At 41.7% G+C, this 23174-nt stretch overlaps 1 protein-coding gene across 6 annotated transcripts in view; it reads right to left on the bottom strand.

Annotated features, from left to right (window-relative positions):
- The window catches only part of SHTN1 (shootin 1), a 65601-nt gene extending 42723 nt beyond the window's left edge, over positions 1–22878 (bottom strand). For 2 of the 6 annotated variants that reach the window (XM_061458644.1, XM_061458645.1), the window contains exons 1-4: positions 22688–22876; positions 13423–13475; positions 6243–6303; positions 1596–1690 (exon numbers count right to left, since the gene is read on the bottom strand). In XM_061458644.1, coding sequence (XP_061314628.1) covers positions 1596–1690; positions 6243–6303; positions 13423–13475; positions 22688–22745 — 267 coding nt within the window. In that variant the 5' untranslated portion in view covers positions 22746–22876. Of the gene's footprint in view, positions 1–1595; positions 1691–6242; positions 6304–7820; positions 8018–13422; positions 13476–22380; positions 22553–22687 lie in introns of those variants that run through there. The other 4 variants (XM_061458649.1, XM_061458646.1, XM_061458647.1 and 1 more) reach the window with 4 other exon arrangements.
- Between the last annotated feature and the right edge of the window lie 296 nt (positions 22879–23174).

Genomic DNA, 23174 nt, shown 5'->3' with positions numbered 1-23174 from the left:
ATTAATTCCAGTCATAATAGAATTACCTCAAAATTCTTCTGAATTATTTTCAATTCTCAGGAATTATTACTGTAGAGTCAACGTATGCAAGATGCCACATCATGAACCAATTCTTTATGGGTCAAAGCACAAGTCAGAAACCATACTGGGCTGGATGCTTCAACACATGGATGATACAGAAGAGGCTCTTAAGACACCTCCATCTTGGTTAAGGTGCCAGAAAGAACTGAACAAGAGGGATTGCTGCAAATGTTTCACTCTCTCAATTTCTTTCACTGTCCTGCAAACAGACACCCCATGCCAGCAGCTCTTGACAAGTTCTGCACAGTCTCAGGGGTGCTGAGGCATACATTGGGGTGACTGCTCACCCACCACCCAAGCAATCCCTGTATTCAGGTCTAAGAATGAGACTCAATTTTCTGCTAATGGCATACAACATGTCAAAGTCAATATGCACCTTAGAAGCTCAATATTTACCTTCAAATCAAACACACTGTAGTTAGCCTGACACTGCTACCTTTGATCCCCCCTGTTCCTCAGCCCCCCAACTACAAGAGCTTTCCTTGAGAACTTCTTCAGCTCATTCCCAATGCATGAAACTGAGGAAATGGGAAGAGTGATGTGAGGAATGTTACACGGTTTAGTCAGCTCACAGCAACAAACACATGAGCTTTGGCAAAGCAGCCCCATAGAGTAAACCTAGTCTTTGAGCTGCCCCATATATGCATTACAGGAAAAGTGCAGAGAAGAACAAAAGTTGCATAAATATGTTCATTTTCTTACTTATATGCTGATTGTCTATCTTATGAATTCTAATATAGTGTCATTATGCAAACAATTAAGTAAATACCTCCACAAAGTACATTGCTAATGCATCTAAATTAAAGTGATTTCTTGCTGGTGTGATTTTTACCATTTCTAAAGACGTACTTTGGGCAGGGGATGGGGGGGGGGGGGTGAAAGAAGGGAAAAAAAAAAAAGCAGTCAGCATTGCTAATGAAATTTGGTTCAAAATTGCTGTAATCCATTTTCTGATGAAGTGGCTCAGATGCATTTTACACAACCAAAAATATATAAGAGAGATAAAAACATTCTTTAATAATAATGCACTTCTGATGAGACGGAATATAGAAAATTACACACTTGCTAAATTCATCAGACTAGACGCAATCAACAGAGCAGTGGAGGTCACCTTTCCCCTGCCCTCGCTTTGCTTTCACAAACAATCACCTGAAATGTAATGCAGTGGTTGACTTTTTCCATTTGATTTAGACATTGAAATGCTCATTATGGTTTTATATCTCACACAGGACAGTTCTAAAACTTGCTTTCCATTTAACCTAAATGCATATAAAAACTAGATATCAAGACGCTGGTCCCTGACTTATTGTTCCAAAATAGAAAGCAAATGAAAACAGGTATGTTTTGGTTTGTGTAAAGGTAGGAATTGGATTTTGCATCTCACTTATGGGTTTTGCCACTTCAAAACCATCTCAGAGATCTGAAAGATTATACAAAAATATATATGGCACATGTATACAATCTCAAGTTAGTAAAGAAATGAGATGAAACAGAATCACCATAATTCTTCTCACCTTAGAAGCCAAAGCCTCAGCACTTTCACGGCACGTCTTCTCAATTTCAAGATGGTTCTGAATACAGTTTACTTCCTCAATAACCATGTGAGAAACTAGGGGAAGAGTTTAGGAATTAGTCAGTATTTTCCAGCCTTTGACACATGCATCCCATGATCAGAAATACTCCATCATTTTCTGTTAACTTTCTATGTAAGAATTGCAAATACAGGGAAGTACATACTTAGATAATCTCCGTGGATGGGAACTATTTTGAACACTGAATATATGGTGCATTGCTTTAAGGAATTATTTCTAGCCATGTCTGCAGCACTAGGGGTGGAACTGGAGAATTGAGCATAAACTTACGGAAGTAGAAGGGCAGCAGGAGCCTCCTTGACCATTGTCATTCATGACCATTATTTTATTAACACTTGAGGAATCAGAGTGAGATCATTAGGACTGTCCCTGAGGATTGCCACTATAACTCTCTTCAAAGTTTGGTATGGTTGTCAAAGAAGACCGGAACAGCAAGATGAACTCAGGTGTGCTACAGAGATTACTCCCACTTTCTAGTCTTTGGGTTTATACAGTGTTTACGTATCATCACACTTCCTAAACACACTGTAGCAGAAGAGCTGCAGGACAGACACCACATAGCACAGGCCTGCGGAATTTACTAGGAAATGGAGAAAGACTGCAGCCTCGATATTCACAGAGCCTCCTATAGGGTGTGCTCCAACAAAGTCAAATCATTACCACAGCACAATTCCTTCATCTCTGCCTTCTGCCCCATCAGCTTCGAACCTACCTGCAGCAGCTGAGACAGACCCTAAAGGATGCAATCCCGATGGAAACTCAACACTGCTTACACTGCCTGACTGCTGACAACTTCATCTGGACAACCCAAGTTCTATATTACCATATGTCTGTACTGTCTGAACTGTTTCTTGTTTGAAGCCTCTCTGTGCTTCAGCACGCCCTAAAATCAGCACTGCACCTGAAATACACAGCTGTGGTATCACAGTATGGTAGAGATTGGAAGGGACCTCGAAAGATCATCTAGTCCAATCCCCCTGCCACAGCAGGAACACCTAGATAATGTTACACAGGAATGTGTCGAGGCAGGTTTTGAATGTCTCCAGGGAAGGAGACTCCACAACCTCCCTGGGCAGCCTGTTCCACTGTTCCGTCACCCAACCAACTGTGGTACTACATTTGATACACAGATGGAAGAGCAAGAGAGCACATCTGTCCTTTGCACTTACAGGATCCCTATTACTGCAGTGGGTACCCACCACTATGTCGAAGATACACAATATTATTAAAAGTGATCAAAAAGTTCTGAAACAGATCTGATTTTGTAACATAGCATACCAGTGAGAGTTAACAGGAAATGTAAAAGCACAGATAGGTTTTGGCTTGCAGTTCCCCTCAACTTCCAGCAGTACACAGGTACTTTACTAGTGAAAGTCTTCTAAGTGACAAGCTTCAGGTTGCACAGGGAAATTAGAGCAAAGCAGAAAACCCAACAGTAGTTCTCATTTCCCAGGCCAGCACCTCGCTCATTGATGCAACTTCTTCGTTGTTCCTGGCACCCTGATCCATGCTAAGCAGCAGCCAGGTCCCTAATTCTGCAAGTTATTTCATGGTGCAGATTCCTTCTCAGCCTGGTGTATTTTGATGTTCAGAAAAGACAATTTGCAGCTGAACAATACTTTGGAGCAGGAACAAGGCTGGAAGAATGTAGGGTAAATATGGAAGACTTTTCCTATCATCTTTCATTTTCAGGAAGATAAGCTTTAAAACCTAGTGAATTCATACCACTGGGTAGAATATCTCCCCCTGCCCTCTTCCAAGACTTCTGCCTAAACACTGAAGAGAGATACTCAAGTCCTCTGATATCCAGACCTCATCTAAATGACTACAAAACACAACTTCAAGAAGAAAAAAGCAGGCTGTTAACAAGGGTTATTTATGCAGCTTTACAGATACTTAGCCAATATTAACTAACATTTTTGTTAGCAACATGGGAAACCAGCAATATATTGGTGTTTGCTATTAAATCAGTAGCTGCATGCAAGAAGTAAGTTCTACAAAATAAAAGCAGCCAAAATAAAGCAGGGCAGAGTCCTGGGAAACCTTGGTCCCAACAATACATTCACATGAGGTCTTCTAACAGCAGAGCAACCACAACTCTTCGGTTGTGTTCTTATTTCCACCTTTTCTCACGCTGGAGAAAATACCTGTTCCAAGCACACAGTACCAGCTGCTACATTAAACTGAATTAAGGAAGAGCTTCAGGTTAGCATGCGTCCATACCTCTTTTGGGTTTATTGTACCTATCTCTGGGAATTTGGAGCAACGAAATGCTTCAAGCAGGATGAGGAAGCAATGGAGATACGGGGCTGTTCCCATTTTACAGACAGGAATCTAATGGCCTCAAGCAAGGCTAAAGTTAGGAAATCAGGATTGGGCTCACATGGCAGAACTAGGGATTACTCTTGCTTCATTTAAACTTAATTAACCTGCAATTATGATTAGCTCGGGGGGGGGGGGGGGGGGGGGGGGGGAACTTTCCAAATTAAATACAAAAAAATATATTATTTCCTAAGTCTGTCCAAAGTTCTTATTATGTCAATATTAATATTCATAAAGCAGCACTAAGTGGCCTGAAACATCTCTAACCTTGACAGTTTTTTTCAGGGGTAATAATACTGCGCAGCAAATGCAGGCCAACCAAAAACCACTTAACTAATTAGTAGTTGCAGTCACCGAGAAAACATGAATCAACACTGTTATTACAAGTGGCACATTTGAGTGGCATCTAATTATGACTTGATGAGCACGATACTTGCATTATCAACATTACTACTGCATCCCATCAGGGACTAAAAGCCGCTGATGGCATTGACTGCGAGAAACTCCCACTCAATGGTACTGCAGCACCCAACAATCTCCTTGGCAGGGGCACCCTCACTAAATGACATGTTAAGCGTAATTACTGGTAGACATTGTAAATAAACAGGATTGGAAGTGAAAATTGTACCAAGTGCATAAGACACAATCTGACACATTGGAAGTGGCAGCCTTAATTGAGAGTTTCTTTGACTGCTCAAGATCATTTCAACTGCATTTCTCGGAGGACAGTGATTATAACTGTGGAGACAGACGGCATAATGGTATCAGCACTGCTGACAGAGCAGTGAATTAAATTGTATCTGCTGTTGTGTGAAAGCCTTGATGAGAGGTACAGATCCTTAGTGGTCTTATCATTATAACACAATGGTCATGTTGTCATCAACCTTGCTGGCTCCAATTGAAAAGAAATGATTGTGTGTTGAAGCTTTCCCCCCCACCACCACCTTCTATCTCTTGTGCTCAATAGAACCAATTTTCAGAGAGCTATGAAATCACGCAATAGGGCCTAAAATGCAGCTGCTTGGCATACAAACGGGGCCCCATTAAACTGGAATCACACACAATATGTGTTTATGCCAGGAGAACAAATAGAAGCTGAGTACAGGCCAAGTTTATTCACAGACACAAAGCCAATGTAGCTCTTCATCAATATAATTGCCTTTTATATTGTCGTTTAAATAATGGGCTCTATTATTGCCTTAAAATCCTAATATTCCTGGCATTTTATCACTATGTTTACAAGGTATGTCCTTTAAAAAATGTGAAAGGAAGATAAAAGAAACCTATAAAATTTTACAACATCAAATATAACTTCAAATTTTAAGTCTTAACTACTTGACATTTTCTGCCACACTCTTGTATTTCTCCTATCATAACAAAAACAAAACAGGCTGCAGTTTTTTTCAGAGGAATTAGACTTCTTGGAGAACATTCTTGCCTCACAGAACAGTTATCCAAGATCACAGATGATTCCTGTTGATCTTAGATCCTTTTCCATAATTGTATCAGATGAACAATTATAAAACAGAAGCGAGCAAATTCCTCTATTAAACACAGTCACACAAAAATACAGACCATGTGATTTCCTTCTCTGCATTAACTTCATCCACATTTCTGATGCTTCATGGTGCAGTTCATGGTACTGGCATAAACCAGACATCACAGACCACAATCCCATTGTGACTGTCTCTTGTAAGGAGCTATTCCACTAGGATACTTCCACTCCCATTAGATGTGCTTTGTTGCTTCCAGACACCATACGGTTTCAACAGAACCATTACTATAAAACTGTAAAACTGAATATTGAAATTCTTACAGCCCAGACAAGACATAACTTGCACTAAAAACTATCAAGAGACAGCAGTTCATCCTTAATACCTTTATTGGTATTTTGGATGAACTCGTTCATGAAAAAAAATACCATTATTATTATTAGCAATCTCAGCAATGGGTCAAATCCCACTCCATCCAAACATGTCACTTGCAGAATCCAGGTGAGACAGAGATGCATTTGTAGCTGTATTTTCTCCACTCTGCAGCCCAAGAATGGCTACGTGGCTCCCTGTATCACAGCATATAAATGCTGGGACAGCAGTTCACCTGACAATGGTTGAAGTCTCACTGGATTAGCTCCTTAACACAAGGCTTTGAAGGAGAAACATCACATGGACCTGAATCTCAGCCTTCTTAACACTGCTATAGAGTACTCTCTATACCAAAATAACCCCACTAACATGATCAGCTTACTTTTCTGAAACTCCTCCAGTTTTTTGACAGCTTCATCTCGTTCTTGCTTGATTTTGTCACACTGCAGAAGAAGAGAAAATTGAAATGAAACACTGATCCCAGTTATTTCATTAGCAGTCAGTCACAACATGCAAAAGAAGCAAAGATCAACTGCTGGCACAGTAACGGACAGAAGCTTATCAAAGCATTGTTTCTTCTTGCTCTCAGTCATGTAGAATCAATGGAAACGATGCATAAAAAATTCATTACCAAGAGTATTTCCTAATGAAACAGGCAAGTTGCACTTGATTTTAGGTTCCAATTCAGAGCTACTCTGGAAATCTTTTAGAACCACGTTATCCAAACTGATACAAACACTCATCCATGTTCCACACAACAGTAAAAGTAATACTTTCTTAACATGCAAAACTGCATGTCAAGAATATGCTTTAAGTCTGGTTTCATTAATGCAACTAGACTTGGAAGAGAGGCTTACATTTCTATACCTACCAAGTGCAAAGAAAACCTCAAAGCCAATAAACAGGGACATGCTGTTCAGCTTCCCAATCTCATGAGCCAAGCTTCACCCTTGAAGAAGGGAGAACAGCCACCTTCATGCTCTAAGGATTTCCTGTCACCCCAGCTTTATTACTTTGGGGGTTAATACTACACAGGACTGCAATCGCTGATCTTGAGATCGAAAGTTTTCCCAACAAGAAAGAATAAAACAGACATTAAATAGACTTCTCTAAGAAAACCACTTCCATAAGCCAACGACAGAACTCACAAAGAAATAAGTAAAGTTCCCAAGAGCCACAGTCAGTGATTAAGCACACTGTGAAAAACACATGACCCAGGGGGAAGTATGACTGGCACACAATGTATCTTACACACACAGCATAGCAGACATCCTTCCTCACATGCGGCTGCCTATGCTCACAGTAATAAATCAATGTAAGACCATGAGTTAAGTTTTGGAAGAGAACTGTGTGACTGAGCTCTTTACGGTGTAACTGCAAGAACAAGGACACTGGTCACTGGAACAGAACTGGAAAAAAAAACCCAACTGAACCAATTTTGCTTGATTTTCAGTTTTTCCACATGAGAACCCACTTTCAGTTAGCCGGGAAAGGAGCCTGCTGTTAAGTAACAAGAAGGGGAAGAACCTGATTCAAAGGCAGCCAAATTCAAGAGACAGCCCTTCCATCAGCTCCAGAGGAGCTTGGATGAGACCCAAAGAAGGATCTGCTCCTGGGCAAGCAAAGGATGCCACTGATGTTGCTTCAGGGGCAGCCTCCATGCAGGCTTTGGAAGCTGCTGCTGCTGCTGGCTCTCTGTGGGAGCAAAAGGAGCTGCCTGCACTCAACAAGCAATATCTCTTTTCCATAATGGTATCAGATGAACAATTATAAAATTAGAAGTGAGCAAGTCTTCTCTTGGCACTGGGGTGATAAGGTGAGGGCAGCAGCTGAGATGGGGACACAGGTTAGTCACCAGCTCCTGTAAAGGTCTGTGAAACAAGGCAGAGCTGCAGAAGCAACATGAAGTGCTAAGAAGCAGCAAGACGTACTAAGCAAGCGGCACTGGACAAGGACTCACCGTTCATCTGGCCCCGTTAACAAAGGAGCTGTTTAGAGAATCCTACACAGGAGAAGTGGGGAAGGAAAATCTGTGCACAAACCTTGCTGTCGTCCCTCTCAGTTTCCTCAGCGTTACCTTACTGGCAAAAGTGCAGTCTAAAACAGGCATCAAAGACACAGAAAGTATTGCTGATTGTTCCTGTAGAACACAGCCCGGCTGCAGAAGGGGGATGACTGTGAGCTGCTGCCTCTTTGTACTCTACAAAAGAGACACTGTAACCACACTGGCATACTTCACCCACGGATTTTTCTGCAAGCTTTCAGCCCACTGCGCATTAAGTAAGAAAGAGATTTTTAATGCTCAGTTTAAAAAACAGGAAGATTGGGCTCTTTAAGGATCTGATCTATTGCCTGCGGAAGTCAACAAGATGCTTCCCTACTGATGGAAACCTTGATGTAGAGGATGCTGTACACTCCCTATCCCAATGATAGGAAAAACTCCTTTTGAAATCCTCCAGCAACACGCTGTAAGGCATAACAGCTTTCCCGGTGCAGCAAAAAGGGAAGTTCAGTGACCTATTCCACTTCACCTTGAGTGCTGTTTGCAGAGAGAGCTCCATCTGGACCACAGCAAGCTGACTATTCTCCCGACAGCGACGCATGTTTCTCTGCACAATCAGGGTCCGTGAGTTTTGGTCTCTACAGAGCAATTCCTGCTCCCAGTTGCAGCTTCCTCAATATTTTCCTTTCTCTGCTACTGTGCTTCAGAATGAAAGAGCAGGAAGAAAAGGAGAGCGGGAGATTGTTGCCCTTGCTGAAACGATCAATGGGAAGCACTTTGCTTTTTGTCTTGCAATCAAACCTGTGCAAGCAGAGCTGCTGCAAGTCCTACCAAAAAGAACTAGTTTAGCTCCAATTTTCCTAAGAATTAAAGTTGAGATTGTCTTTAACTACTTGTTACTGTTTCAAACTTGAAAGTTTAGCAAACAAAATATTCCTATTATGTTTCATCATAAAAAACTATTGTTATCCTTTAAAATAAACTGACCTTACCTTTAAAACAGGAAAATTAGAAGATCAAAGCTTAGGAGAGAGATCTGCTCTCAAAAATTCACAACCACCTCACTTTTCAAAAAGGCAGTTTAATGCATACACATTAGGATTGTTAATTAACAAAAAATATCACTAATCATAAATATTAGAAGATGAATAGCGTAACATTGCTATAAAATCTACTGTTCATGTTTCCCATTCAAGCACTTGCAACTGTTGAGGAGAAAGAGCTTTCACGTATTTACTACGTCTCCCCTTGTCAGTATTAACAGACAGCTCCATACTCCAAAGCACCCTCAAATAAAAAGTATAATAATAAAAAGGTTGAATTGTCAATATGTTTTCCATTTTAAGCTTTATTTTGTTAAGAGTTTCAGCTGCTCAGCAGAGGAAAATGAGCATTTGTATCATTTTACTTACTATATTTTTAACCTAATATTTATCGCACCATTATCCCAATAAAAAATAAAAGGTGATAAGACAATTTTCCCATTCCAGTCCTGAACTAGCCATAGGAGTCAATGATAATTTTCTAGCAATAAAAAAACATTGCATTTGTCCTTTCAGAAGCAAACTAACAATTCAGTTGCCAAAATTCATTTTGTGAATAACTCCAGTGAATTCCTCATCTCTGCAGGAGCAAGTTGAGGAGCTTTGCTGATCCCACTCAGTTTCAGATTTTTGCCTTCTAGGTACACAAGGCAACACTTTCATTTCTAGCACAGAGAACTGGTATGCTGCCTACAAGTCTATCATGTACATGTCGCTGGCATTCAAACCAAATGCTGCATATATAGTGAGGCAAACAGCAGTGCATGAACTTGGCCTGTACTGGGAGCTAGCACAATACCAGGACAGTTGTGAAGTTGGTGCACACAACCTGCTGGAAGCCTGCGGATACATCATCTCCTTGCCACTAACTTCAGGGAACTTCTTATCTATTCTTTTCTAACAGGCTTCTTTATTACCGACTGTTCTGCACATAAGCTCCTACTCACTTCAAGTAAAAGACCTTCAAAGGGCAAAAACAAGGAGGAGATTGTTCAGTCCAGATATTAAGATGCAAGAAGTTCACGTAGTAGCCATATAGCCAATCAAGCCATTGCCAAGCAACACAAAACGCATTCTTTCCCATTTACACAGACTGTGAAATTTATGCAGATTTAATGCTTGTTGTAAAATTATGAGTTTGGTACAGCGCTCACAAGTGTCATCTGACGTTTGCTATACTCTACTTACAGAGGAATAAGCATGTCATCAAGGCAGAATCCCTTCCCCATTCCCATTTGGTGACAAAACATATAATCCACTCTATACATTTGCTTTAACAGAGCAAACACCGTGAATGATGTATCAGAGATACAGTATTACACCTACTGTTTTGGATAGCTGTCTCGCCTTCCTTTTTTCTTTTCCCTACTGGCAGCATGACAAAACACTGTCAAAACCAGTGTTCAGAGTCATTTCTGTCTGATTAGCAAGTAGTCAAATATTTATTCATGATCTGTCTCTGAATACGTCAGAACTGCATATTAAGTGATCTACATTTGTTTGCAACTGAACGTTAGTTATCTGTTTGGGGGGGACTAGCATGTGTGTTTAGTCTGTTATTTCAATTAAAAGGATGACCTAAGAGAAGTAATCTGATAATATCATTTTTGCTCTGGGTTTTCAAAGGATTTAAAAATATTAATTAAAAAAATGCCTGTCAGAGACCCCACCAAATGGCAGTTTAGGAAGACAATGAGGGAGAGACACTATGGATCAAAGATCTTATATTCTGCTCCTGAATTTTCATGCCTTAAAGCTTTTTAGGTAGCAGGCCTTTGAACAAAGTAACCTACATAAAAGTCAATTTTACATAGAATGGTTTGGGTTGGAAGGGACCTTAAAGATCCTCCAGTTCCAACCCCCTGTCGTGGGCAGGGACACCTTCACTAGACCACATTGCTCAAAGCCCCCTGCTTTGGATGCCTTGAATTGAAGAACCTGACATGCAAACTGGAGACTCAGGACACATTTAAAGTTAGCTGCCCATTATACACCAAGTCCCATGTTTCTAATGTAAACTAAGATCATTTCTCCATGGCAAAGCTCATCTTTCAGAGCCATACAAGTGTAGTGGTGACTTAGAAAAAAACTCCATCGAGCGTGTCAAAAGCACACAGATAGAGACCCCTGTCTAACTCCTGTGTGTTACTGCCACAAATACCCTCAAAGTCCTTCGCTGAAAAGTAGTTTCACTTGTCTTCCTCCTATCAATGCAATTATGGGACCACAACTGATAGAGAGGGAGCCATCTGCTTACACTCATACTGGCAGACAGTGGCAGAAACTGGAACTGAATGCACCCACAACTTCCCAGACCCACAGGCAAAGATAACCTCTGCTATACTTCCTCCAATATCAGCTTTGATCCTGCAAAGCATAAACTAAGATACAAAGTTAAAGACATTAATGAGCTTTCAGGATTACCCAACCTTGCAATAACACAAGGCATAGTTTCTTCCAGTATTGGCACTGTAAGCAAATAAAGCCAAGAACTCTGTATCAGTAGATTTTGTGGAAGAAATACACTCAGGGCCTCACACAGAGCCACTTGAGCCCAAGCGCTTAAACAACTAAGCAGGACTGCTTACACAAGCACCCCAATTTGCAGGATGGAGTTTCTTGGATGGAGAACACTTGCGTAAGAACCGAAAATCCTCCAATCCTGAGCACGTGCTCATTTGTGGATGTAATCCCCATGTGCTCAGAAGTGTAGGATTTTCACTTGTTATGCAAGTATTCTGAAAACCATCATACCAACCTTCAAAAGAAACACAAGGAGTGGCTAGAGAGATGCACTTATAGGAAAGAAGTCTTGTGAGAGAGACAAGCAAGGAACAACGAAGGGCAGTGGACAGGCCTGGTGTGAAACTCCTCACACATGACTGAAATCAGCCATCAGCACAGGCTTAGGGGGACAGGACAAATTCAAGGAAGAGAGCTATGGAGGGAAGAACATGCTGAAACAACATACAGCTGAGGAAGTCTCCAAGCTGCAAGTGTTTTGGAGATTAGAAGAGTACTCTGTGGAGGTGTTATACAGGCTTTTACACTACTCCCTCTCTGTTGCTGTCAGAGACGGGACACTGCGCTAGATGGGCTCTTGGTCTAACTCAGTTTCATTCTCCTTTCCTTCTGAGCACCCCGACATGAATTGCCACAGTCTTCCTAACTGCAAAAATAGAGGATGTATTTCCCAGGATATCTAAGGCTCTGGTGTAGGACAGCAGAACAGAAATGCAGCAACAAGCATAGTAAAAAAGATGAGGAGGCCAGTGGGGAGGAGGGAGTGAAGCACAATATGCTGAGCTCAATGGAATTAGACATAGTCACTGCTGAAGCATAACATGAAGATAAGCTTCAAGTTTTCTTCAAGAATGATACAGTAGTTAAGGACAAGATCTTCCCAGTGCCTTGAGTTGCAACGTTTATAACAACTGGACTAAAAGTGAGCCTTATGAAATGACTTCATAAAAAGCTAAAATAACCTACATGCTTTGGCAGCTAACAGGGATCTGAAAACTAACATTTCTTACATCTTCAGCTCAGTAATACTGATGAAAGTATTTTTTGTTTACAGTACAGTGCAGCACCAACTTCTCTGCCTTCTTCACTAGAATTGATAAGAGGCTTTTAGTGGCCTCAGTTTCTTTTGGCAGGTATCTGCTAAAAACCTTTTGCACATTGACGTGGATTTATGCAATGTAACACTGCCATCAAATCTGAGCGCTCTGTTCCTGTTGGCTTCCTCGCAGAAAGCAGGCACAGTGAATGAAAAAGAGTCCTGAATGAAAAAAGATACTTAATGTGCTTAATTTTACTCCTATAAAGACAGTTCATTGTAATTACAAGGAACAATCTAGAAACTGGTCATTACTTCTTACTCCAGTATCTCTAAACACTGAAATAATAGGCTTGTAGTAATGTGTGAAGTTCAGCCCATACATTTAAAGCTTCTTTTCAAGTTGTACAGGCACCAAATTTCACAGAAGGATGCTGAGAATCCATTTTACACTGCAGTACCATCCTGCAAGTAAAGACATTTTGCTCTGCTATTAAAAATTGGGTTGGAGACTTCAAATACCTTCAGAAACCATATTCCCACATTCTGAATTTTCAGGATTGGGTAAGCAGAATTGGTTTATTTTCTTTTCAGGAAGTCTGACTGTGCAAATCAAGTTGTAATAAACAATTTTCAGATCCAAGAGAAACAAGTTTTCCTAAGAATATCTAAACACTTTTAGTCTGTGCCCACACTGTAACCATAGGCAAACTGGCTATAGCATCAATCATATATATATCTATCTATCTATCTATCTATCTCAACTTTTCTGGAGTAAAACAGATAAAATAGCTGCTGGAAGCTGTACTCATTGCTCCTTAATACATATAAGTACAACTGATACTACTTGTAAATAATGAGCTGAGCTCACAAAAGCAGACAACAACCTGCCATAGCCAATAGGGTATTCTGATATTTATCATTTTAATATTATAAATAAGAATCAGGAGATACAAACCTCTTCTTTCGTTTTCTTATTTTCTGCTCTAAGCTCTTCATATTCGCCAATAGCTATGTAGGGGAAAAAAGAAAAAGAATAAAGTTAATGCTGCAGCACCTCCTTTGGTTAAATTAGCTCTCCATTTCATTTATTGTAAAGCTCTTCTGGCTATCTACACAGACTTCTTACATAACATGGGTCATAAACTTCATTAATAGTCTACGGATGAACTGGATGTACTTCTAGAATTGAAGTAATTGGAAAGTGTCTGAGTAAGATGGTGGCTCCTCAAACAATCAATTTCTGATCAATGGAGAGTTAAACAATCTTATTGATAGAGTTCAAAAATTACAAGGTGAATGTACTGGCTTGCAGTCACCATTTTAAAGCCACACTGGCTCAGCTTACAGATCAATGATAGAAAGCACGGTTAATGCAATACTGATACACATGTACATCCAGACCAGCTGAGTACCTTCATTTATTAACATTTCCTTCCCACGAGAGTCCTAGGAGAGGTTTTTTTCTTTAAACTCCACAGTGTAGACATGAAAGGATCGAATGATTTATCCAAGATCACACAAGAACTGAGCTGCAGGGATCAGCAGGGAAGGGATCAACCTCCAGGATACTGGAGGTCCATTGTTTCAACCAGTAATAATATGCAGAACAATCTAGCAGCTACCAATTCAACTTCCACTTTACCGCATATTTTCATGTGTCTTTCTTAAACCTTTTATTTTACTACCTTAGGGATGTGCCATTATTGCCACAACTTCCCAATTCTATTCTTTCAAGTGCATCCCATGTGGGCTGTTTGGTCTTTGAGACCATAGACATTTTATTTCACTAAGACAGAAGCTGAAAACACTACCAAACCTTAGAGAAACCAACCTTGACACGAAAGAGCACTGTTCAGTCTTCAAGATTTATACTGCAAGAATGAGAGTGCTGCTCACATCACTATGCATCTTATTCCAGCCCTTTTGTATCTCCTCAGATTTTCCCTTGTACCTGAGAAAAGCTATACTAGCATTCAGGTTTTATTTCAAGCCAACTTCATTAAAACCAGATAGAGGGTATGAATATATAGTTTTCAGCTAGTGACAGCAGAGATATTGGAGTTTCATCCTAAACTTAACATGTCTTACCCTTCATCTGAAGGCATTAACATGTAGAGGGGTAGATTAGCCACCTGAAAAACTGCTAGCTCCTTCTAGCTTTAGATAATTAAACTTTTTCCAGTGAGCAGCTCTTACAAATGAAGTTGTACTTTGCACGGCTGTTATGTCCCTTTTCTCCCTCCTCCCCAGCATTTCAAAACCCACTGAAATAAAACTAACTCAACTTGCTCCTAGAAGCTAGGTCCACAGCACCACTGTTCTATTTGCCTTCAGCATGCCTGTTACTCTCAGCAGCAGAATTACCTTAGATGTAAAAACCTCATGTTACCCTCTTTTCTCCAAGATCATTTCAGTTTAGAGATGCGTGACTGAGGTACATGAAGGATGGGATAGAGACAGCAGTATTAGCTCCTGGGCTACTAACTCAAAATGCTACTGCTCCTTGTGTGCCTGGACCAGCAACAGGGAAAAGGCAAGACTCTGATAACTGGAAAGCAAAATGAAGGAATGCTAGAAATCTCTTAGCCAGAATCTCAGCTCAGCTGTGATCAGCAACCCAGGGCCCTCAAATTAAAAACACTAAACAGACCTACTGAAAACAAAGTTGCAGTCCACATGCAAACTCGCATGAAATCCCATCATTTCAACATGTGGGAAAACTCCTTCCTCCTGCTCATCCAACTAAAAAGGTGGATCTATAGAGTGAGAATGAACAAAACCAGCTTCTTTAAAATGTGCCCTGCATCCCCACACCACGATAACTAATGTCTCCCATCCATCCCTTTACTTTGCCACCAAGACCCCTGCTATCTCCCATACTGAAGAAGCAGGAAAAAAAAAAAAACACAGGTAGATAAACAGCGAAGAAACCATGCTGATGCAGTTACTCTAATAAAGAGCACCTTAAGTGAAACAGCATTTCCTACTCAAGAACTCAAAAGCTCTATCTATGTCTCTTCATCACTGTTCCACTTCTAAGCCATTTCCCTGTTTCCTTTAGGAAAACAAGTGAAAAGATTTCTAGCATCCAGATGAAGAAAAAAGGGAAAAAAGGAAAGGAAACAGATATACTCAAGTTTTTTCATACTTGAAAACTGGTGGTGTTTGCTCGCCTTTAAGGCAAACTCATACTTGTACTCAGTACTTTATAAATGACCAAAAAATGTAAATATAGGTTTGCCCCACCCTTGACAGCTCTCCTCACATGCCCAGAGAACTGAGAACTCTGAATCACCAGCCCTTGAGGCATGGATACAAGAACAAGCTACTGAAAAACAAGGATAAGAACTTACTGGGAATTGCTGGCATGTTGTGTAAGGGCGCACCTGCGCAAGACTGGGATTAAACTCCCTGCTCAGGGCAGCCCTTCCCATTTTACTGTGCATGGCTCCTTATGGAACAAACACCAAATCATCAGCTATTTTATGCTGCACTCACACAGCAACTTTCTTCAGAGCCTTTTTACCATACCATTAATGCAAAACTATTAGGTCTTCCTTGAATACAGCTAATGAACAGTAAGGACCTGATATCTTAAAATAAGAATGTTCTTTGTGGATGGCAACCTCTAGATGATGAGCCCATAAAAATCCATCATTCATATTTTCAGGTACGGATTTATTAATCTAACAAAGAAACTGCAGTTTTTATCAGGCCTGGAAACAAGTAAGATTTCTAAATGACCACACACATTTCCTGCTCTGTGTCAGATTCTCTGCAAAGGCAGAAGATGCAAGTTGGTGGATGTTTTTCCTTTTTTTAATGCTGCAGGGCTCATTGGGATGCTTTCGCACAAAGTTTTTCAAGTAATTGTGTACAGCAAAGGTCTGAGGCCATCCACAAAAAGAGCCAAGAGTCTACATAACCTTCACTGAAGCGTAAATGGCATGAAGGTGACAATGATTTCTGTGCTCTAAAACTACTTCACAACAATTAATACCAGCAGCACTAGGCAACATGTCACATGTTCCAAATCTCATGTTGATTATTAGCTTTAAAACACTCTTTGGTATATTAAGAAGCCTCACTATGCCTTATTTATAGATTGACAAGCAATAAATCCTGTTGTAGAAAGACTTTCCCAAACCTTCTCCAAGAGGTTTCCCAGTGAGGTAAATGATGAATAAAACAAACAAGATGCTTTATTAAAAGTGCTACTGAAATTCCAGAACTACCCATAATTTTTTCAAAGAATCAATAATGTAGCATATATTGATAGTAAACCACCTACACTGTACTCATCAGCCTCCAGTGAATCCTGATGAAATGTAATAAATATGTGTAAGAGGCCTCTTGAGATACTGTTTCTGTCTGACCCCAACTTAAGTTTATCCTTAGTAAAATTATTCCTGATATACAGCAGTATTACATAAACAATTTATTAGGACACAAATCCCATTTCTCTGCCTCAGGTTAACTTCACGGAGTATGAGGACAACACCATGCCTTCATCTCAAGACTAAGGAGAGAAAAAAACTGGGAAAAAAAGAGACAAGAACAGATTATTTTGGGCTAACCAAACACCCTTAATGCACCCAAAACGTAATCCCTGATCTTAATGCAAAATACTCAAACTATGGAAAAGCCAACGCTGAGTGAACACAGAGTGCTCCTTCGTAACATGACCAGGCATACTCACCAACTACTCACTCCACAGCTCATCTGGCCAGAAGGGACGGTCCTGTCAACATCTATCAACGCTCTTGATCTGTATTAAATTAAGCAGGGACCTTTGTGTACAGAAGCTCTTTAATTATAACTTAGTCTTTTGATTTTTAATTGTGAACCTGTGTCTCCTGAACCTGGATTTGCTAACAGAAAATACATGTTATCTGAATTTGATGGTTTATATATTAGATACTTATTATGGCTAAAAAAAAGCACATATTAGTGAAACAAGGTCATAAGAATATGACTATAATTCATAGTGAATAACCAAAAAGACACTTTCATTTACACAGTGATGTGGTGAGTCTTCCTAGTCTTTTTATTAAATAATTCATCAATCCCCTTTCTAAAGCTGAATACCAAAAAATAGAGATTAAAAGAAAAAACAAAACCACCTTAAAAATGCTACATTCGTGAACTTTAGCACTTATATTTAAACCAGGGTGGCCTTAGAGTAGACCCAGAGCCCTTCCATGCCAAAGCAACAAGTAATGCCACTTCAGCATTCCAAACCTACTTATTTAATCAAAATATAAGTAGAGCTGTCAAAGGAAGCAAGTGTCATCCCACTATTTATTCTTCTTGACTATGGACCAGACATGTCTTTGCTGGTACAGACAAGAAAAGAGCTTAGAGTGCAAGAAGTCCTTTGCTTCAGATGAACCAAGCTATCCTAATGGAGTCATTTTTTGCTTTAGGAGTAAACTTTTTGCAGGTTTGGATGTATCATTAGAGAGAGAATTACCCCTAACACTGAACCAAAAGCTTTATTGGGAGTGCTGTCACCATACTCCCCATCCCAGAGTACTTGGAAGAAGAAGAGGCAGGCCAGGGCTGTTGTACAAACCCTCTCTCAAGTAGCAGTGGTCTCCCTACAAGCACATTATCTCCTGGGCCTCCACGAAAAAGAGATGGAGCTAAAGAATGAGCACTTATGGGCTTGTATAAAGGTGAATGTGTACGATGGCATTATATCCATTACCTCACAATAACTCCAAATCTTGAGTCAGGATATATGATCCCTTTATTAGGCCTAAAGCTTACATGGCCAAACCAGGTCCTGTATCAGTTGCACCAGCTGATATCTACAAGACTCTGTTACCAAACAGCTCTTGAAAAATATACCTGAAAAAGAATATACTTGAAAAATAAAAAAATAAAAAAAACATAGGTGTAAGTATACAAAGGTAAGCAGTGAATATAAATACCGCGAGTCAGTTCCCACATGCTTTGATTTTATTCAAATCTGTAAAAATATATACAAAGAAATGCTTTAATGAGACCCCAAATTTGCATCCTGCAGCCTTGCAGCTTCCTGCAAACTGGACAGGGAAATTAAACACACCACTGCCTGATAAAGCCCAGCCACCAAGCTCACACCCAAAGGCTGGTTTTCACAAGGTCCTGAAAAACACATACATTTCAATACGAGAAAGTGAAATGGGAAACACTTTTAAACTGTAATAAATGAAGTAAACATTGAAGCAGAATGGGTTCTGTTGGGGAATGATGACTGCTGTGTATGAACACCAACACACACAAGCACATAGGGAAAAAGAAATTATCTATAGAGCTGATGACCTCAGAAGAGGATATAGCAGCCAGCAAGATACCCTCCCCTAAACAGAGAAATTCCTCTGGCTATAAAAAGTTACCCATCTGCCACAAAGAACGTATTTGTCAAACCACATTACGAGCTTGTCAATAGCATATACTTTAAAAGTACTACTCTGAGATATTGCTGTCAGATTGGCAGTCTGTTCCTTAGAAGATACATGGTGTTCCCTTATTCAAAGGTTCTGACATATTTTTTATTAAGAGATCAAATAGAGCCACAGGACTAGAGACTGGATATCATCACACTTGAAATCCAGCCAACAAACACAGAGCAAGATAAGACCTTTAAAACTCATCAAGAAAAGCCAGGCAATACAAACATGTTCAGTATATGTGTATTTAACAGTAGCTGTTAATCACTGCAATTTAGCAAAGTGACCAGAAATGTCACTATGACAGTGGCAGCTGAAGGAATTTTACTTAGTTTGTAGCTCCACACATTCTGGTTGCTGACTCCTGTTTTCAACTGAACAAACAAGTGACCACAGCAGAAGATGACTCTGTCTTTAAAGGCAAAGTACCAGCAGTGCCAATTAAACCAAAGACAAACAAGGCAACTTTCCAGGCAGGTAATCAGCTACTGTTACAATGCAGCTGTTAGTCAGTTTGCTGCAGGTTTGCTCAGGTTTTACAGCCAACCATTAATAACACAAGGTTTTGACCACTTGATTTTTGTTTCAGTTTTAAGTCTTACCCATAGGAAATTTAAGAGGCAGTTGAACAGAAATGTGGAAATAATACTTAGAGTAGTTAGGTAATGCTAATATTTTATAGTGGAGCTGCTTTATCAAACCAAGCCATCGCCGAAAGCCAGTCACAGGATTAAAACTCAAACACCACTTTTAAGTCCTAAATATCAACACAGAGATTGTGTTTCTGCATAATGCTCACCTTAAACTTGGTAAAGAAACCAGCCAAAGAATGATCAGTATCAGGTATCTGAGTTGAACACACAAGACTTGGAAAATTCAGCATGGGTAAACGATAAGCACATCTTGGCACACAGACAGCTTCAGTGTCCTTGTCACTGTTCAGAGCTCTGCCAAACAGCAAAGTGAATCTGTCCAGACACGAGTCAGTGTCACAGCTGCCATTGAGAATTGAGCAGAGAGCTGCAAAACACCTGCCTCAGGTTCAGTCTTGCTTAGGAAAAGGACAAGCAGCAGTTGAGACATGACAGCAATCAGCCACGTACGCTGAGACTTGCCTTCCCCTCCACCTTTCACATGGCTTCTCAGACAGTTTAGCTACCTGGTGCCAGGCAAGTTTCTCAAGACTAGAAAAACACACCCAGAAAGAGAAACCAAACAAGGGCTACTGAACCATGTTCTCTGAAGCCCCCCCTCCCCCCCCAAATCAATGAGTGTTTCACAGAAATCTGACTACAGACCATAATGTTATGGTAATCTGAATCCACATGGCACTCCAAATGCAATAAAGGTAAGACAAGGTAAGTGTATACACCCATTACCCCAAATACTCAGAGAGAGCAGGTCCTTCCATCAACTGCATTTACTTCCAAACCAATACCATTATCTACATCTGGAAGCAGTAAAGAGGAAAATCAAGACTTTTCTTCCTTCTTTTCATGCTGCCTCTGTTTAACAGAGCATCTTAAAATTCCTTGAGGAACGCTGTTAGTGTCTACAATAGCCTTATTTTGTTTTCAGTAAGAATGGAAGGGAAACTATATACTCAAAAGTACCGTGTACAAAGAGGAAGCAAATTTACTTTCCTCCAGTAACAATATTGAGGTCACTACTGTTAGGATAATTTTATGCACCTTTTCCTCACTTGTAATCATTACTTTGGGCACCTCAGACTCATCAGTTAACATAATTCAACTACTAACTTAACTACAGTGTGCTGCTTTGCACTGGTTTAGATACAAAACGGCACATAGAAGAGTGTTTTCTTAAGCTTTCCACTGGGTATTTTTTCACCTATATAAAACTACTTCCTCACCAGCCGTACAGTTACAAAAGTAATTGTTAGCCTCACAACTATATACAAACATCCACCAAGAACAGTGTCTCACAGGACAGGGCTGCCAAGTACAGCTTCTATTTCAACAGCTCAAGTGGATCTGGGACAGCCAGTCCTCAAGTTACAGAAGCTTTCCCTTGAACTAATTCCTGCAATCCCAGGAAATTTCATTAGGCGTTAAAGGATACTTGGACCACTTGAGCAAAAGACTCACAGACACTGGAACTGAAACCCCAGTATAACCAATTTCAACAGGTTAGGATTTCGCTAAAGAATAACCCAAACTTGCCTTTTTTTGCAACTTATTATTATCATTTTAGCAACTGTCCTTTTGGCACAGACAACTCCTCTGGAAACAGTTGGAAAGAAAACTCAGATTTTTAGCCTTATTTTTTGCTCCCGTATTATTAAAACACACATCTGTAAGATAATCATGAATTTTACACCCACTGACATCCTTCTAAGTCACAATCTATCCAGTGCAGCTGGTAATCATGAATTTACAATGCTGAGTATATGGGAACAACCAATAAAAATAAGTTCGCAAATAGCTTGCAAATATCCAGCTGTAATGTGGTTAAGAAAAGCTTTGGCTGTATAGCAAAAGTGACCAAGTGCAGTAATGGTCAGAATGAACGGGGCACTACCCACATTCCCGTAATTTCACTTTTACACAACTTTGTCCAACATGTCCATTCCAAACAGCTCCTCCCAGGCTATGGGAGATCAGGCGAATGCAGCTGAGCGAACTACCAGCTGCAAATTAAAGTGCTGGTACACTGCACCTACTGTGGATGAAGCTGTGAGACAGGAGGCACACCAATGCCTTGATGCACACTCACAAGCAGATGTTCACAGTTCAAACAGCCAGTAATGCCGGTTCTTCAGATGTTGCCTACACACTTAACCAGGGTAGAAACTTTGCTGGAACAACTTGGTTTGGGGGTAGACTGATCAGGGATGTTAAAAAATGGGCTACGCTTCAAGCATCCAGGGTTATTTCCATGCCCTTTCTTACAGAATACAGACTATTACAGTGGTTTAGTTTCTAAGCCAAGCTACCCACTCACGAAGCTGAACACTTACACAGCTGAAGTACTGGACTTTCCAACTAAAGCACCAAGGGTGATTCACATGGGGAACCAAACCAGCCCACAACAAGCACTTCCTTTCATTTACACCCTAACTATAAAAGCTCTACAGAAGCTCATGGCGTATCAGGGCAAGCCTCAAGCTATCGGAGGGAAGTTTGCACATGGATGGGGAGCAGATAGAGGGTGTTGATGGGCTGGGTTAGCATCAGATGCCGCAATGCTGAGCAGCAGACAGGATGTGATACCAGGTCAGGTAAAGCCTAAAGTGCCCTCATTCCACATGAAGCTCAGCTCCACAGACAACGAGGCACATGGACTTCACCCCTGGAGCTGGGCCAGACAACGAAGCTCACCAGTGCCACCAGCCAGGGTATCAACATCAGCCACCAGCCTGAGCATGGGTAGAAGGTTGGGATGACAGCAACGACAGCCCGTGTGCCACAGCCCTCACCCTGCTCACCATCACCCACCACGATGCCCACGCTCACTCGGCGACAGCCGAGCTCACCTGCGGGGAGGCGAGGCAGCAGATTCATTCCCTTGAGGCTCTTTTATCCCCTCTTCATGGACGGAGAAGGGGGCCTGGCTTCGAGAGGGGGTCGGGGGACGCCCAGGCCCCGGCCGCCCCCGGCGCAGGCCGCGCCGCCCTTACAGCCCCGGCCCCCCTCTCCGCCTCACACCGCCCCGCGGGGGCCACGCTCCCACCGGCCGAGCACCGGGCCCGCGGCGGCGGAGAGGAGGGGAGGGGATGTAGAAAGGGGGGTGGGAAAGAGCCGCGGCACCGCCCGCCCCTACCTTGGTCCTTGAGGCTGGCGAGCAGCTCCAGCTGCTTCTCCTCATCGGAGCTGTTCATCCTGCCCGGCCGCCCCGCTCCACCTCACCTAGCGCGGCTTCACCTGGCAGCGGGCGGGCGGGAGGCGGCCGGAGCCCCGGGGCGCGGCGGGCGCGGCGAGCAGCCCGGCCCGCTCTGCACATGCCCAGACTCCCGCGGCGCCCCAGTGAGCATGTGCGGGGGTGCGGGCACGGCGGCACCTCAGCCTGCGGGCGGGCACCGGTGGCAGGACCGCGCACCGCGGCCCCTTCCCTTCCGCTGCTGCTCCTCCGGCCGGACGGGGCACCGGAGGGCGCTTAACAAGGGGGTATGAGGGGAAGACCCATCAACAGGCCACCGGTCAGGGGAGACCCAGGTACTTGTAGCCCCCTTGGCACAGTCAACGTGCCAGCCCCCGTCGCGCTGGCACAGACGGGCAATGAAGGCCTTAAACTCCAGACCCAGGGCAAG

The sequence above is a fragment of the Pezoporus flaviventris genome, unplaced genomic scaffold (genome assembly GCF_033815535.1).
Source record: "Pezoporus flaviventris isolate CSIRO_AGI_PZ_B2104156 unplaced genomic scaffold, CSIRO_AGI_Pfla_v1 ptg000029l, whole genome shotgun sequence".
Classification (NCBI taxonomy): Eukaryota; Metazoa; Chordata; class Aves; order Psittaciformes; family Psittacidae; genus Pezoporus; species Pezoporus flaviventris.
Note: the sequence above shows the minus strand (reverse complement) of the source record. Positions and strands in the feature narration are given on the sequence as shown.